The sequence below is a fragment of the Dermacentor silvarum genome, chromosome 7, assembly GCF_013339745.2.
Source record: "Dermacentor silvarum isolate Dsil-2018 chromosome 7, BIME_Dsil_1.4, whole genome shotgun sequence".
Taxonomy (NCBI): Eukaryota; Metazoa; Arthropoda; class Arachnida; order Ixodida; family Ixodidae; genus Dermacentor; species Dermacentor silvarum.
In genome coordinates this window covers 96,084,030-96,101,380 of record NC_051160.1, presented here as the reverse complement: position 1 = coordinate 96,101,380, position 17,351 = coordinate 96,084,030, and the positions used below count along the sequence as shown (strand labels likewise).

Genomic DNA, 17,351 nt, shown 5'->3' with positions numbered 1-17,351 from the left:
TTCGTACAAATCAGGAATATCAGACGCAAACAGTGCGAGTGCTTAGAAACGGGAACGTTCCTTCGGCTTTGAGAGAGAGATTCACAACATAACGTGAATGTTCCCATGAAGGTACAATTTTTATCCTTTATGAAGCTTCCTTCAACTTTTCGCAAAACTGATTTTTTGCTTCTGCGTTCCTGGGCTTCGCATTCTTAAATTATTCGTTGTTACGCCACCATTGGCAAACATCTCGGCTAGCGCTGTTGGAAGGTTGACTACCTCAGAAAAGCATTGGTCTAGGAACTAGCAAAATGCACAACTCATGTCCTCATTTTTTGTGTGTGTGATCCGATTTGAGTGACTTTAGTGACAGAGAGAGATAAATGGAATGGAAAAGCAGGGTGGTTAACCGGAAAAGATTCTGGTTTGATACACTGCACTGTGGGAAGGGTAGAAGGAAATGAAAGATGGAAAGAGCAGCGGTTTTAGAGCTTCGTGTTGCTTTCATGTCAGTTGGAAGTCAATAATGTTTTCCATTTCGCTCGTTATGCGCAATGCCTTATTTGCATTGTATATTTTCCCAAAAACTTTCTGGGCCATTAGTCTTGCATTAGGGTACCAAGTTGTTGCTATTGTTGTGCATGCGTGGTTGACTCCGAGACACGTGATACGTGCGAGCAACAGGACGATTAGCTTATCACGTCTGCTTAGATAATGCCACTTTTTATTACTCCCTCGATAATTGTACGAGGTAGTGCAGAGACTTTAGTTCCGCTGAATATGTGACAGCGCTGTCAGCTGCTCTTCATTTTCACTCTTTTACATAAGCTCAACAGAACAAAATTGAATGACTCAATTCTGGCGTTTTAAGTGCCAAAATTACGATTTGATTATCAGGAACGCCGTATGCCGGGGACTCCGAATTAATTTTGACCACCAGGTGACCTTTACCGTGTCCCCAATGGAAGGGACCCTGTCGTTTTTGCATTTCACCTACATCGAAATGTGGCCACCGCGGCCGGGATTTGGTCCCGCGACTTCGTTCATGGAACACCAATAGCGGCAGAGCCACCACGCCGGGTGACAAAACAAAGTTCTGTTAATATCATCGCTGACATGCATCGCTGCTCATAGTCCCGTATCTGCCGTCGCTCTTTGTGCGCATAGAATGAAGAAGCCCAAAAGTAGACTGCATTGTAGTTGCATGAAAAACTTTATGGTCTGAATATTTTTATTACGTGATTTCTAATATGCATCATCAAGGCCCTATCTCATTGCTACGCAAAAGTTGATTTTTGTGTACTTTTCCATGCTGGTACAAAGTTGAATCCTTGTTACAAAGTATGTGCTGGTAATTAGAATTGTAAATAATTTCCTCGTGTTTTTCCAGCTGTGTGTACTTTTTAAAACACTTTTCTGATGGTCCCGTTGCAAAGAATGAGTTCCAAATTCGCAGGTCGTGCCTCTTCGTTCGGTCTATAAAGCAAACAGAATAATTAATGACTAAAGTCAGGGCTGTCGACAGTGTTTGTCTAATGCAAAGTAGACTAAGAGGATTAATATAATGGACTTGGTACAGAATGTGAGACATAAGAGGGGAGAAAGTTATTTAGTGTACGCGGGGTCCTGCGTGGACATTGCTGATGAATTCTCTTATATATGGTCCGACGGAAGAATCCGCTCAATTGTGTCGGTGTCATCTGCTTTCTGCGTTTCAGAACGATTGTTACCGAAAGTTTCTGAGCTGAAATGAAATAAAGAGCTATGTTTTGTAGTGTGTGGAACTTTGCAAGAATTTTATATCACTGAAAAATATTCTGCAATCTTGAATACCAGCGCTTTGTATGCCGTTTCTGTAGCCTTAGCGCTGCTCAAAATACCAGTGGGAACTAAAAAGTCTATCACATTCAGTGAGAAACCAAAAAAGAAAAAAAAAAGCGTCCTCGTGATTCCCGCCTTTCCTATAGGACTCAGTAGCTAAACCGTTGTACTCAGTGGGCTTACTGCACTACGTCGATGCTTTATTACATATAAAATAGCACTCCTAAAATGACATCTAACAGCTGAATAATACTGGGGCAAGGAAGTGCCATAGCATATTAAATTTGATTTCCAGGCCCTGTCATTTTTATTCACTATTATATGCCTTAGGATTACCGTAAACTCTAGTTCAGAACATGATTTGCTACAACCTATTCTTACAAATTTCATGTGAAATTTATTGAAAAGACAAAATATTTCATAATTTAGCGCTGTTATAGATTGAAACCTTTTGTCGGTGAAGATCGATCAAAGCATGCGTCATTAGGTTGCGAGCCGCAAGCCACTATCAAATCAAAACTTGCATATTCGTTTCTCATTGTCCGTGCGGGATTCTTATAGCTGGCCACTTGGCTGTGACAATATATATTGTAACCCTTAACCTGGTAGCTTAACAATATTGTTGACCTTCCAGAAAGATCTGCAAGACTAGACACATTAAAATACTATCTGCTTTCATATATACCTTTATACAGGGTGTTTTTTTTAGCCCAGATCGTTAAAAAAAACGCTATGTCCCTGATCCACCTGTTGTCTTCGCATTCGAGCTCTACAGCGAGGCGGGAAATAGTTTGCCGCTGCTCAAATTACTGGGAAAAAATCATTACGCAAAATTTTAACAACAGAACTGTTTAAGCCCCTGTTTAGGCCGCGTAGTGGTAACAAAAAACTGCGCCTGGCGATGACATCACCGGGCGATGCTAGGTGGCGCACATGACGTCAACGCTCGGCGAGGTTACCACCCTCTGCCAGGTTACCCTCGTCACAGCGCGAGGTGCGGCCGACGTATCCGACGTTCGTCGTCGTGCCCCGGCTGCAGCCGGCGTCGAGTTGCGACAGATGATTATGGAAGGCGCGAAAACCAACCCCTCTATAGTCCAACGTGTTCGCCGCGACGCCTAGACGCATGCGAATTTCGTACGAAACTAGGAGTTATAGGATGATACGAAACTGCGAACTCGCTGCACGTGCCGCCATCGGTATCCATCAGCCCATCTTGCTCGATGAGACGCGGATGCGGTCCATTCTGGGTGACGAGGCCGGCGTGAAATGCAGCATCTCGCATCTTGACGTCGGCTGCAGCCGGGGCACGCCGACGAACGCCGGATACGTCTGCCACGCCTCGCGCCGGACTATAGACATTTTTACGAGTGCGCTTCCGACGGTAGGGCGACGAGAGTATGTGTCAGTGTTGCCTGTTTGGCCTGGACTGTGAGCTTGCATTGTGCTTGCCTTGCGTTGCGAAGTAGTAGCTTTCCTTCGATGGTTGCGTTTATTTTTGTCGTGAATGATTTAGGCTCGTAAATAATGGCAGACACTCACGAAAAGTCTACAGGCCAACACTGTGCAGTTTATGGGTGCACATACAACCAGCAGAAAAGAACGATGTTGTGGACTATAGTGTGTCCAGAACACAGCACTCCGCGAGAGCACTGCCAATGTGGTATTCACGCTGCACCGGTTCCCTGCATCACCTGATGACTTAGCATTTCAGTCTAATATGAACCAATGCACACATCAGTTATATAACGCATTTTGGCAAACCATTTTTGGCACATTTTCCCTTAGGTTGCAAGAATTGTCAACTCTTCGATGCAATATTTTCTCGCATGCATTGACAGAGGCTACATTTGTTATTCTTTCAAACACTTCATTCTTGCGCCCAATACGGGGGTCACACGGCGCACTTTTTATCATGATCGAGTCCGATCTGGGTCGAATTTTTCGATAACAATAGGCTTCTTTGCTAAAGCTGCGGAAGGGAGCTAATCACGGTCGAACATTCCGATCCAGATTGGGCTCGATCGCGATCAAAAGTGGCCGTGTGACACCGGTATAAGACAAACTGAAGCATTCTGCGAGAGAAATAGTCGTTAAATACGTTTCGCAACGGTCTCGAAAAATTGTGTCCTATGAAGATGTATGCAGCTCATGTGTATCGGCGTTCACACGCACCCTACGCGTCCCTGCACATAAATATAATTTCGAAATCTAGCACCTGGGATGCACTAGTTGCGCTGGCATCAGTGATCACTGTCGAGCGTCGGTTCGCTGCTGGTACCACGCTGCTCGAGTACCACGCTTCTGCTTTGACATTTGGTTATAAGCACCCTGCACTGCACCAGATTCAATAAATTTTCCATGATTGAGCTGTTGAGTTGCGTCGGAAGCTTATGCAGTCACCACCGCATATCTACCCACCGCTTACACGCGTCGGCTGGCCGCTGGCGCCTGTTTCTAAGCGTTGCCCGACAGCAACGTACGCGCCTGCTATCGCTGAATGAGCTAACCCTCAACCGCAAAACGTAACAATAACCATTTTTTGAATATAGAAAATCTCACGTAAGTTGAGATGTTCATGATCGAAATTCAAGGCCGAATCCAGGCAATATCAAAACCGAGCGCGCTAGGAGCGCAGAAAAGGCTGACGCTTTGTTACGTCTGGCAAAAACGCCCTGTGACGAAGGGAATGACGAAATTTCAATCACGGTGCGTCGCGGCATGATCCTGTCGGAGAAAACGACCAATAGTCTGAGGTGCCCAAGTGAACCGCTTATCCTCATGGCGTGACGTCTGGGTATTCTTTCTTACCTAAAATGTAAAATAGGTGCAAGGCACTCTTTCGTGCTATGTGCATGCACGATAAAGCATCGCTATGGTGCACCCTGGAAGCAAGCGCGGATGCAGGGGAGATGTCCGGATGTCCTGACCCCCACCCCTCAAATTTCTCCATCGCCCCTCGCTGACAGGGTGATGACCCTGTCGCAAAAAATATAGCCACCAGCATTCTTCAATGTATTTTTCGAGAGTACCAGTGGTATCAGCCATGTAAAAGTTAATCTAGCTCACTCACAAGCTTAGCTGTCTTCCGTAGGGGTGCGGTGTCATGAAGTTGCCGTAGTCATTTTTTCTCGTGAGCACCTTGGACCTCCTGGCGCCGGCCGTGCATTACTGGTCCCGTCGGCGTCGTCGAGCGAACTGAGGGGACGTCGCTTTTGTCAAGCACGCCGATGTCCGTGCGAGCGCCTTCGCTTCTGAATAACTTATATACTGAGTTCCCCCTGAGGGTGTCGTCGGTTGCCTCTTACCGTTAGCTGGAAAAGCCAGTAGTGGTAGTAGAGGTTGAGGAAGACATAAAAGATGCATGTTTCTGCAGCCCTTATAGGGAGCGTGGCTCAGCATCAGAGGGACGGGGAATGGGGGACAGAAAGTAGGAAAAGTGGAAGAAGGGGAGGGAGAGGGCAGTCGTCATCATATTGGGCAGGGTGCCCTTACAGTCGGTCAGCCAGCACTGAATCGGCAAGGCAGCAGAGTACGACCTTGAATACCCTGCTGGGGCTGCGGGCTGGGAACAGGTCCGTGCTGGAGGCTGATGGCAGGCCCATGCGGCGTAGTTGCGCCGCCATGGTGGCTCGGTGTTGGCTGAGTGCGGGGCAGAAACATAGGAGGTTCTCCAGTGTTTCGCCTGCCCCCACTGTGTGCAGGCTGGTGAGTCAGTTCTACCCAGGCGGAAGCTCCGGGCGCCTGTCCAGCAGCAGCCAATCTGTAGGCGTAGCAGGAGGAATCTCTCCCTCCTTGTCATTGCCCAGTCCGGCAGCCGTGTCGGGGCACTCCTCCTCGCCACGCGTGCGTCGGGGTGACATCTCAGCAGCAGTCGCTGCAAGGTGCTCCTGGAGTAGTCTGAGGCAATGACTGCCAGGCTCATCGCCGTGTCCCTGCCGTGAGCCTCCTTTGCTAAGGCATCTGCCTCTTCATTGCCCTGGATTCCCACGTTTGCAGTAATCCAGTGCAACGAGATATCGGTACCACTGGCGCGGAGGGCGTGAAGCTTGGTTACCAAGAGGGTTGCACTAAGGCCAGCCCTCTCCGGGAGACAAACGGCCTGGAGAGCTGCTCTTGAGTCACTAGCCACTGCCAAATGTACTCCAGGAGGGTCTGCTTCCAGCAGGTCTGCGGCCAGGTGAAGGCCCGCCATCTCAGCAGTGGTGGAGCTGGCTGAGAAGGAGAGTCGGCAAGTCGATGCCCTGCCGAGCGTGGGGGCCACACAGGCTGCAGTAGCTGAGAAGGTGTCGGGGAGGACGGAGCAGTCCGTGAAGACAAGCAGTCAGTGGTGCGGCGTAGCGCGTTCACGCCGGAGAAAAAAATTGACAGCCGATCTATGAAGTGAATGCTGATGATGGAGCGAAGCTCCTTGGACGATTGATTACGGCATGCTCCTCGAGCTTTCGCTTCGGGTTCTTGCTGCCGTTGTCGGCATGCAGCTGCTTCTCGTGCTCGTAGCTCGGGGTTAGCTTCGCGGCGTTGCCGTTGGGCTGCCGCGTCTCCTTCTCGATGTGTAGGATCAGAGTCACGACGTATGCGCTTACGTTCGCGCTCCTCCATACTGCAGTGCTAAGTGTAGCGACAGCGGCGCCGGCGCAACACCTACGCGCGGTCGGTATGCGCGCTGCGTGCGCGCTGCGTGCGCTCTGCGAACGGCGAACGCCGGAGAAATTTAAGTCGGAACATCTTGCCGCGCCTCCCCTCGTCGGTAACATGCAACATATCAGCCCGTGCCCTCCTTTGCGCCCACTACAAAACGTACTAGTACACAGTAGACGGACCAAGAAGAGGGATACATGGCCGGACCAAGCTAAGACCACACTGTCTTTATTTGAGTTTTATGTTGTCTCCTGTGAGAGTTCCCCAGTGTAAATTACAATCTTGATCAACTTAAACAGTAAATAGACCAACTTAATATGGCCTCCTGTCCTTCGGAGTTCATCTGTCGGCCCTTTAATGCCGCGTAGCGACTGCGCGGAATTTGGCGTTACAATGTCACCGAAAAATTAGAGGACGCTAAAGCTTCGCCGTCAAGCGTTCGCATCGCATCGTTCGCATACGGCAAGTAGGCTTCATTCACTGCAACACTGAACGTGGGAAAGCCAGCTTATAAAGACCAAGCTTACACCGATCCCGTTAAAGTCCGCTTCACTTTTATACAGAGATGCATTGCTGGAAAGAAGTTTTTCCAGGGGGCAATATAAGTGGTGTTATATAAAAATGTGACGGCCCTGGCACCTTTTTATTATTTTAATCATTGTTTGCTATTGCCCCGATGCGCACGCGTGTCCAGAACGAATTAGCAGGCGAAGTCCCAGTTTGACCTGCCTAGAATGCGAGCGCCATTTGGATATCATTTTCGCAAGTAAAGTACCCGAACGCGCGGTTGTAGGTCTGGTAGAAGTGCTGGAAGAGGGGTTAGTGTTTGAGTTTGCTCGTAGCAGAATTGGTTTTTTTCGTACATTCAAATTACAATCCGACGCGGATTGATAAACAATCCGATGGCGAATGCGACGCCGAATGGTCAAGTCGTACTTTATCATTTTTCTAATGGATTTCACTGTGAGAAACTCAATTTTTGTTCATCAACACCTTGCACCAGATGGAATGCCTGCGTGGTCGGAGTGGTTGGGGATGATTTTCTCCGTCACCCGCCGACATCGCAGGCCGACGCCGGTTGCCGATGCAGGATTTGGTCAAAGCGTGCACTCGCGCGCGAGCAGCGTGCTTCTTCAGCGTTCAACCGACGAGGTCAACGCCCAGGCGCCACGTGGCCCGTCGTGGTAGCCAGGGCCACATCTAGCCGTGCAACCCAACCAGGATGGCGACCCGAGAACCCCCGCCTAAGGCGCACTGCTTCACCTTCAGCGTGTCAACGGGCTGCAGCACCGATGAAATCATCGACGCTATCGAAGAAACCGTAGGGCCGGGAGGCCCTGAGACCCTCCAACACCAGGGAGGAACAAAGTTCATCGCAGCTGCCGCGTCCACAGCAGCCGCCGTAAAACTATCGACTTCTTCGTAACAATTATTTACTTGTAATCACTAAAGTGTTCGGTGATGTAATTTAATGATTGCTTTGTTTACTGAGTAACGCTCACTGTAATCGACTTTTTTTTTCAATAACCAAAACATCCAAACACATTCCTGTTGAAACAATGTATAACAGGTGACACAGCTTTGAGCTTTTAAACTTCGCGTGAAAAGCATTGTCCAAAGGGATCAAAACGTACATATGGAGGACCCCCTTATCACTAGCAGTGCCCTGCACCTACGCATCGATCACCTGAACATGGCAAAATTACGGATTTGCACATCTCTTTTGGAAGGCCCATCTCTGAGCATTCTTTTAAGCGACCTCCATAGGTGGCAAGAGCTGGTGCTTAAATCTTTTTCGTTTAGGACATTCTATGACGGCTGCGATATAGACACAACTTGCTGGCTGTTAAATACGTATGTTTCTATCTGTTTAAAATATACGCGACTAATGTACAATAGTTTTGCAAGGCGAGCAGGGACCTCCTTATGCAACTTGGAGTGCACAACACATTAGACGAGATAATCGAGGTCCAGGAGTCGGCCCAACTGGCCTGTCTATCCTGTACCCCAGCTGGAAAGAAGATCCTGGCGGTTCTTGTGATCAACGCTGTACTCATGGAAGAACGGAAATATAAAATCTCATAAGATCAAAAGAATAATATACGAGTCACACCGTTTTCCCGTAATGTTCATCCTCAAGACAAAGTAGGCAGACGCAGGTAAAGAGCCCTCGCCCTCCTGAAGAGTATCAAAGACGATCCCCACTCGGTATGTTTTGTCGACGCAGCCCAATATAGACAGTCATCTAACTCCGCCACTGTCATCATTGATCCCAACGGCCGGGTAGTGAACGCAGCTTCATCTAGAGCGGAGCAGGTCGCAATTCCTATGGCACTCCTGGATAACAGCAAAACACAAATCTTCACTGATTCGAGATCGACGGTCAGGGCTTTCGCTTCAAGGTTCATCGCCAAGGAGGCTCACAAGATTCTGAAGAACAAGATAATCTCTACGCACACTACCACGTGGTTTCCGGTGCACCTCGACTCCCAGCTTGACTCCTTGCTCATCATGGACACAATAAAGTTTTATCTCTCTCTCTTGCCCAATCTCAATGACATCGCCCACTCCCAAGGGCGCGCACTAACCCAACGCGCGAGAGCAAGGGCGAGCTCTGAGGCCGGAGTTCTCGAATTTCGGGACACTGTCACTACTTTTAACGAAATCACTAAGCACTATTACCTGGGTCATAGCAAACTGGCTAGACCTGTGGCGTCCACCTTTCCTTCAGACTAAGTCTGAAGACTTAGTCTTCAGACTAAGCTTCAGACTAAGTCCTAACCCAACCTGACCCTTTTTTATTCGATCACTCCAGAGGCTTTTAGCTCTAGTTGCCCCGACTGTGGGGATGTTAGCAATCTAGAACATATGCTCTAGCGATGCCCCTCGTTACAGGGACCCAATCGCATCACAGAAGAATGGAGCTCTGCCATCCAGAGCTCAGAACTTTCACGACAAACTTGGGCTGTCCAGAGAGCCCAAGATGCGGCGGTTAGGCTCGGCCTACCCGTCCCCACGTGGGAGCCGCCCGCAGCTCTTCCCTAGGGCACGCCTTCTCAGGGCCTCGTCAATAGAGTTCTTTGTCTGTCTGTCATTATGTTTGTCATTGCGTTTGCGTTTTATCATCGCAAGACACTTCCTCGACCGACCCAGTGTTCTCGTTACAGCGGACGCGAAGTTGCAGATGCATTTTACAGAGGAAGCAGGTTCCACACTGGTCCTGTCTTACAAACAATATCAGACGTATAACACAGTACTAGGAAAGAGTCTGTGTGTCTATACATCTGCTCGATTGGCGCATCGTTCATTGATGCCTCACATCTTTCTTTCTTTCTTTCTTTCTTTCTTTCTGTGGGTTTATTAAAGGCAAATTCGGTACAAAATTGCCTTGGGAGACACGGCTAAAGGCTGAGGAAATGCCTGACTTGGCCGTGCCACCCTGGCAGCAAAGCAGCGACATGATGCAGTGGGAGAAAGAGAAAAAAACACAATACATGAATGTTTATGCTGTACAGGTCAAAACAGAAAAGCGAGTTGATTGTACATACAAGTAATCGGTGTCCGCATGAGAGAAATCGCAGTACTAAACAAAATTGTCAAAGGCACTATTAGCACTATTGCACAGCTATAAGGAACAACATGTCAAAGTGTTAAGGTACGTCAAGTGTTTTAGACATCGTGAGAACGTTCGTATTCTTCAGCTACTAATTCTCTTGTTATTCTTTTAAATGCTTTAGATGAAGTTCCACACTCCAGTAAATGTAGTATGGTTGGGTATTGATTCAGCATGTCTGGTATTTGATAAGTTAAGCGTTGGTCTGCGTAGTTGGTGCGTGATCGAGGTTTCTATATTAAGCTCTGGCGTAGGTCGTACGGGGTTTGCTTAACATGATATGTATCCAATAAAAGTGATGAATTTAACTGATACTGACGTAGTATCTCCAAACATAGCTTGTGTCTGTATAACTGCTTGATAGGCAATATTTTATAGGCTTTGAAATATGGTCGTGTGCTTTCGCGAAGTGAAATGTTTGAAATTGCACGTATGGAGGGAATTAGGAGGGAATTAAGGTTTGTGTCAGTCGTTGTTAGCCACACCAAGGAACAGTATGTTAGGCGGGAATGAACTAGAGCGTAGTAAATTTGAAGCTTAACATTCGATGGAACGTAATACCTTAGTCTATTTAAAATGCCGATTATCTTGGAAAGATCTTTTTTATCATGTCAATTTGGGGGGACCAAGAGAGATGTTCGTGGAAATGCACTCCGAAGAATTTTATTGCTGTTGATTGCTGAAGATATTCACGTATGCCTCCTCTACTCCTTGATTACGCAATGCCTCTATGACTGCTGGTATCTCTACTGAATCGAATGCCTTTTCATAATCTATGAAAGCCATATAGAGAGGTTGATTGTACTCCGCAGATTTCTCGATCACCTGATTGATGGCATGGATATGGTCCATCGTAGAATATCCCTTCCTGAAGCCAGCCTGTTCTCTTGGTTGACTGAAGTCAAGTGTTGTCCTGATTCTATTGGAAATTATCTTGGTGAATATTTTATACAATACTGAAAGCAAGCTAATGGGTCTGTAATTCTTCAATTCTTTAACGTCTTCCTTCTTATGGATAAGTATAATGTTGGGGTTCTTCCAGCTCTCTGGTACACTTGAAGTTGTGAGGCATTGCGTATAAAGGGCCGCAAGCTTTTCACGTGAATATCTTAGCAAATATCTACAAGGATTCCACAGCTACCTTGGTTCTCCACAAGAAAAGTAGAAAGATACCTATCAGGAAAGGGGTCAGGCAAGGAGACACAATCTCTCCAATGCTATTCACTGCATGCTTAGAAGAAGTATTTAAGCTCTTAGACTGGGAAGGATTAGGAGTGAGGATCGACGGCGAATATCTCAGAACCTTCGGTTTGCAGATGACATTGTCCTATTGAGCAACAATGGAGAGGAATTACAACAAATGATTGAGGACCTTCATCGAGAAAGTGCAAGAATTGGGTTGAAGATGAATATGCAGAAGACAAAGATAATGTTCAATAGCCTCGCAAGGGAACAAGAATTCAGGATCGCCAGTCAGCCTCTAGAGTCTGTAAAGGAATATGTTTATCTAAGTCAATTACTCACAGGGGACCCTGATCATGAGAAAGAAATTTACAGAAGAATAAAATTGGGTTGGAGTGCATATGGCAAGCATTGCCAAATCATGACTGGGAGCTTGCCACTGTCGTTGAAAAGAAAAGTGTACAATCATTGCATTCTACCGGTGCTAACATATGGGGCAGAAACTTGGAGGTTAACAAAGAAGCTCGAGAACAAGTTAAGGACCGCACAAAGAGCGATGGAACGAAAAATCTTAAGAGTAACGTTAAGAGACAGGAAGAGAGCGGTGTGGATCAGAGAACAAACGGGGGTAGACGATATTCTAGTTGACATTAAGCGGAAGAAATGGAGCTGGGCAGGCCATGTAATGCGTAGGATGGATAACCGGTGGACCATTAGGGTTACAGAATGGATACCAAGAGAAGGGAAGCGCAGTCGAGGACGGCAGAAAGTCAGGTGGGATGATGAGGTTAGGAAATTCGCAGGCGCAAGTTGGAATACGCTAGCGCAAGACAGGGGCAATTGGAGATCGCAGGGAGAGGCCTTCGTCCTGCAGTGGACATAAATATAGGCTGACGATGATGATGATGATGATGATGATTGCTGAATCTCGCTACCTTGGAAGTAGATTGGTCTGTATGGAATGTTTGTTACTCCTTTAGGTTTGAAAAGCAGGTACTTTGTTTTAGCTATGTTTAACTGAAGTTTGTTTGCATTTAACCATATATTTAACTTGTTCATCCACACGTTAGCTTCTTTATACAGTTCACATACGTTTGGACCTGAAAAAAATACGTTTGTGTCATCAGCATACAATATCATTTTCTTATATCCCTCAATATTTACTATATCATTAATGAACAGCAAGAACAGGACAGGTCAAAGGATGGATCCTTGGGGGGCACCATATTTAATGAATTCAACTTGAGACTGTATATTATTTACTGTAGTGTATTGCTTTCTGAATGCTAGATAACTTTGTATCAGTTGCAACGAGGTACCACGAATACCATAATAGGGAATTTTCCGCAAAAGCCGGTCGTGCTGTATGCAGTCAAATGCCTTTCTGAAATCCAGAAATATCCCAAGTGTATATATTTTATTTTCCATCTTGTCAAAATTGTATTCTTTGATGCTAAGTAAAGCGGTCTCTGTAGACTTGTTTTTGCAGAATCCATACTGCTCTTTTGCGATAATACTGTTTCTCCTTAAAAAACCTGTAATCCTCTTATTTATAATGTGTTCAGCAATTTTTGCAAATACAGAAAGGACAGATATCGGTCTGTAGTTGTTGAGTTCGTCAAACGACCCACCTTTAAAAATCGCAGACACTCTAGCAAGTTTCATTTGATCGGGAAACACGCCTGAAGTTAGTATTAAATTATAAATGTGCGATAGCGGTACAGCGACAATGTGACTTATAGCTTTTAATGACTTCGGCTTGACGTCATCAGGGCCACATGCACAGTTATCCTTTAATGACAAAATTAACTGTTCCACTTCGTTCTGGTCAGTAGATACAGGAAAACACTGGACGGACAGTCTGTGTCTATATAGGTATCACAAGGTGTTTGTATGTTGTCATTTGTAAACCCTCCTACAGTTAGAAAGTGTTTATTGAAAGTATCGGCGATTTCTGCAACCCTCATGCCCGGCCTTTGGAACTTGACTCTTCTTGTGCCTGCCTTTTTGTTAATTATAGCTCGTTAATAGTGTCCCACAAGAGGCGTGGGTCTGCTGAATGAGCAGCAAATTTGCTAATATAGTATTCTGACTTAGCTATTTTCAGGTCTTTATTCAGTTTATTATGAAATTTTTTGTAATTACGTAAATCATTTCGATCTCTGGAGGACAAAAATACTTGAAAAAGGCCATTTCTGAATTTAATTCTACCAATGTCGCCGGACAGTTGCAAAGGAGTTTTTTTCCGTAAAATTGATCAAATCAAAACAATTTTTTCCGAGATATTCAGACATTATTTGATTTCAACACAAGACCAAAACGACATAGTTGCCTCTCGAAATTTAAATAAAAATGTGATTGATCCTTTTTTAATACTAATCGGAAGAACACGAAAGTGAAACGTATCTGCACAGAAGCTGTTCCATGTTTGCTTCATGCAGTCACGTTGCAGCGAAAGGCGAATGATTTGCGGGCGGGCGACCGTGTTGCAGGTTTGCGCAGTGAGTGGCGTCCTGTTGGCGACCAGCGGCCAGCTGCCGAGTCGCTTCGGCGACGGTACGAGCATTTTGGGTTGACTTCGTGCTGTATTGGGCAGCCTGTTGAGTTGCGACGTGCTCAGCTTCAGCAATGCAAGTGGCAGAGTTCGTAGTGGGCGCCGCGAACGCGCGAAGGCGGTCTGCTTCACGCTGGCGTGTCTTTCGCCGGACCAAAACGAGATTCGCCCGTCCACACCGTTGTCTTTCTGCGCCCCTTAACGCAGCAGTTTCCTTAGTTGGGGTCATCGCAAGCCAAGCAGTAGGCGGCGCGTAAGCACTGCTGATGCATGTTGAAGCTGTATTCCGTAGGCGACGGGGCGCCACAGGCTAATCCCACGCGAAAGATAAGCCATGTAAGGAAAGTGCCAACCCCATGCTATACCGCGTTGGAGCCTCCGTTGCACTGTGACTACCGAACCACTCCCTGTCGGTGCTGGTTAGTGTCACCATGCTCGCTTCACCACTCCTAGATGGCGGCGCCATCCCTGTCAAGAATACAGATATCTATGTCAACATGGATATTTACAAGAATGGGAAGAAATACATTACAAGAGAAATCCTGTACGATAGCACAAAGGGCAGTGCCTTGCTATTTGAGGCTCGAGCCGGTTGCCTATGAACCAAAACATACCGAAACAAATATTCGCAAATAGATGAGGCACGTGAATGCTGCAGCAAAAATCCGGAGAACACTCGGCACATCCTATTGGAATGTACAGTGAGACTCGTAAATAACGTACACCTTCAGAAGCGCTTGGGTTTAAAGTGGGCGGAAGCATCAACCGGTCAGTAGTCGAGATAAGCAAGAGACATTTAGAGTATTGGTGGAAAAAAAAGTCACAGGCCGGCACTGCACACGCAGCACAGTCACAGCGAAAGCTGGTGAAGCGGCTCAAGAATAGCTCCAATTTGGGCAGCACGCACAACAGCGTCTTCGCTGCAGTCTAGACGCCTCGTGTTGACGAGGACGATCTGAACTGTCCGCCCGGTGTCGATGGCGAGCTGTGGCTTGTAATGCTCTCTGCACAGCAGTCTGCTGAGCCCGATCAAGCCTTACAATTGCAACTTACATGTCGGGCAAGCCGCGTTTGCAGACACCATAACTAGATGGCACCACCATACTTTCGGAGGCTGGGGATCGCGTTTTTTTTTTGATCGCGCACCTCATCTGAATGGCATCTTGTCGTCTGCGCCTGCGCACGATATGTTTGCAGGCGCTTTAATTAGATGGCGCCACCATACTGGCGGATGCTCGCATCTTCTGAGCTTGCTTTGAAGGGCATTTTTCCGGCGCCCGATAGCAAGCGCTTGCGTGGCGCAGTGGTGGAGTGTATGGCTTCCACGCAGCGGGCGTCGGTTTGATTCCGCCGGGAACCGGGTACTTTTTTCGTATTTCGAGCGATAGAGGCTACGTTCCCCGGACGCCGGCGGCGGGATCATTGCGAACCGAAACGGCTATTGGAATGAGTTCATAACATCTTACGCTGTAAAAATTGGCTGTGGCTTAACACAGTTATGCCTGGATGTGCCTAGCGAGAGGTAGGGTTAATTTTATTGTCTAGCTTGGTTCTCTCTACGCTTACATCTTTATTGCTTAGCTTCGTACGTCTGAGTGTTTAAGTTTGGTTGTTACCTCTCGTTAAGTTATGGTTACATTAAATACTACACTTTTTAAAGTGTAACGCATTTATTCTGAAAGTCTACAGCTTGTTATTTCTCAATTGCCACAAAGACGGCCCGATGGTCGGTGATGTGGGAGGATAAGGGGTTGTCCAGTGATTTGGACACGTTTCGTGTGCTATCCTCGTCTGAATCCACTCGCCTTGCCGCTTCGTACTTACGACGTTTCTAGAGGCGGGCGGCTCGTTCTTCCTCCGTCTCCCCTGCTCACTGCCTCCTCTTGGTTTCGTTCCGACGACGAAGCCTGGCTTCTTTCAGTCTCTCCGACTCACTTTCCATATCTGCCGACGAATCCCACTTAGCCGCCCCTTCTATATATACGATGCAACGCCGGCTCCCCCTGTGTTGATACGCGGTTTCACCGGCCCCTCCCCTGACGTCATGCCAGATGCAAGCGGCGAACGCTTGCAACACAATTGCGACGGCGGCGGCGCGTCGCCGCGCCGTGGTAACTCGAGCAGACGACGCCAGATGGCGCGGCGAGTGGCGCTGCCAGCTGCGGCAGTTGCTAGGCTACAGCCCAGCTCGCGGTGCAGCCACCGGCCACAGCGAAACAGCGGGAACGCGGCCAGTGTAGCTCTCACTACAAAAACAGGGAAGAGATTGATACAGCCTGATTTGATCTCTTAGTCATGGGTAGTGGTACAAGGCAGATGTTGAGGAAAAAATTTATAATGAAATGTATATAAAAATGCTAGATGAAAAACATGTATAGCATACCTGATTAAATAATACAGGCTAGGTGACTATTTTTCACCGCCCCGTTTCAAAGGAGATGCAATTAAATCATCATCATCATCAAACATAATTTACTAGTTGGCACCGAACGCCACATCCACTACATGCGTAACGAAAGTTCACCGTGGACCTCGGCACTTTCGTGTTAAAATGAAATTGTAGAATGTGATGCATCAAAACTACAATCTTATTATGAGACAGGGCGTAGTGGAGGACTTCAGACTGATTTTGTCCAGCTAAGGATTTTCAACGTCCACTTAAGTCTAAGTCCAGGAGCGTTTTTACGTATATTTTGTCCCTATCGCCTCATGGTATTGCACTGGTTTTGCGATTCCACGATGACTCGATCGCAAATAGAAAGCAGAACGTGACAGAGCGTGTACTTTTTCTGTGGCAATGTTGAGAGCGAAAAGGCAATGTAGCAATCGCTCCAGGAAATTTTTGCGTTTAGGCATAAATAATGATCTAAGCTCAAATCGACCATCTACATAAATTCGTTGCGCCATCTTCCCGTATTTTATACCTGAATGTGATTACAATAGTTGAGATACTATTAATGAAACTATCTGAATGCAACTTCTAAGAATGCATAGCTGATATTCTCGCAGAGAGCGAAAAGCTAGCAAACCGTTTTCAAATCCATAGTGTCACCAACACACCCACATTAGGTTCCGAAGAGCAGAAATATAAGTCTTGAATGATTTTGTTCATAATGAGAGATCCTTCCCGAGGTAATTTCCGTTCATATGGTAGAAAGTTTTTTTCTTGCACTCGAAACACTTCTACCATGTTTTGCTTTATTTTTGAACTAACTTAAGTGTACATCTGCACTTTTCGCATTATGGCCATGTTCAACCAATTGTTCGGGTTTTTGTGTACTACATAGAACTTCCTTGACATTTAACGTTTTATTTATTCTTGCGAATGTACTGGCACCTTGGGTTATAAATGACGCGACCTCTGTTCGTCAGCTTTGTGAATCGTCTAATACATTTTTCGTGAGGGCCGGTTCGAACGAATGCATCCCAAACACGGAGGTCATAGAAGGGTAGCTGACCTATGAAAAACGAAAAAGAATGTTAGGAAGCATCACATCATGAAAAATATAGACGTATCAAATTGGGATATTTTCCAATTAGGATCAAATCACACTTGAT

General features: G+C 46.6%; 1 protein-coding gene across 4 annotated transcripts in view; it reads right to left on the bottom strand.

Annotated features, from left to right (window-relative positions):
* Positions 1-1,196: 1,196 nt before the first annotated feature.
* LOC119458293 (uncharacterized) overlaps positions 1,197-17,351 on the bottom strand; it is a 39,016-nt gene continuing 22,861 nt past the window's right edge. Inside the window, exon 4 of one of the 4 annotated variants that reach the window (XM_049671020.1) lies at positions 1,197-1,458. In XM_049671020.1, the coding sequence (XP_049526977.1) occupies positions 1,241-1,458 (218 nt within the window). In that variant the 3' untranslated portion in view covers positions 1,197-1,240. Of the gene's footprint in view, positions 1,459-16,976; positions 17,252-17,351 lie in introns of those variants that run through there. The other 3 variants (XM_037720127.2, XM_049671021.1, XR_007467949.1) reach the window with 3 other exon arrangements.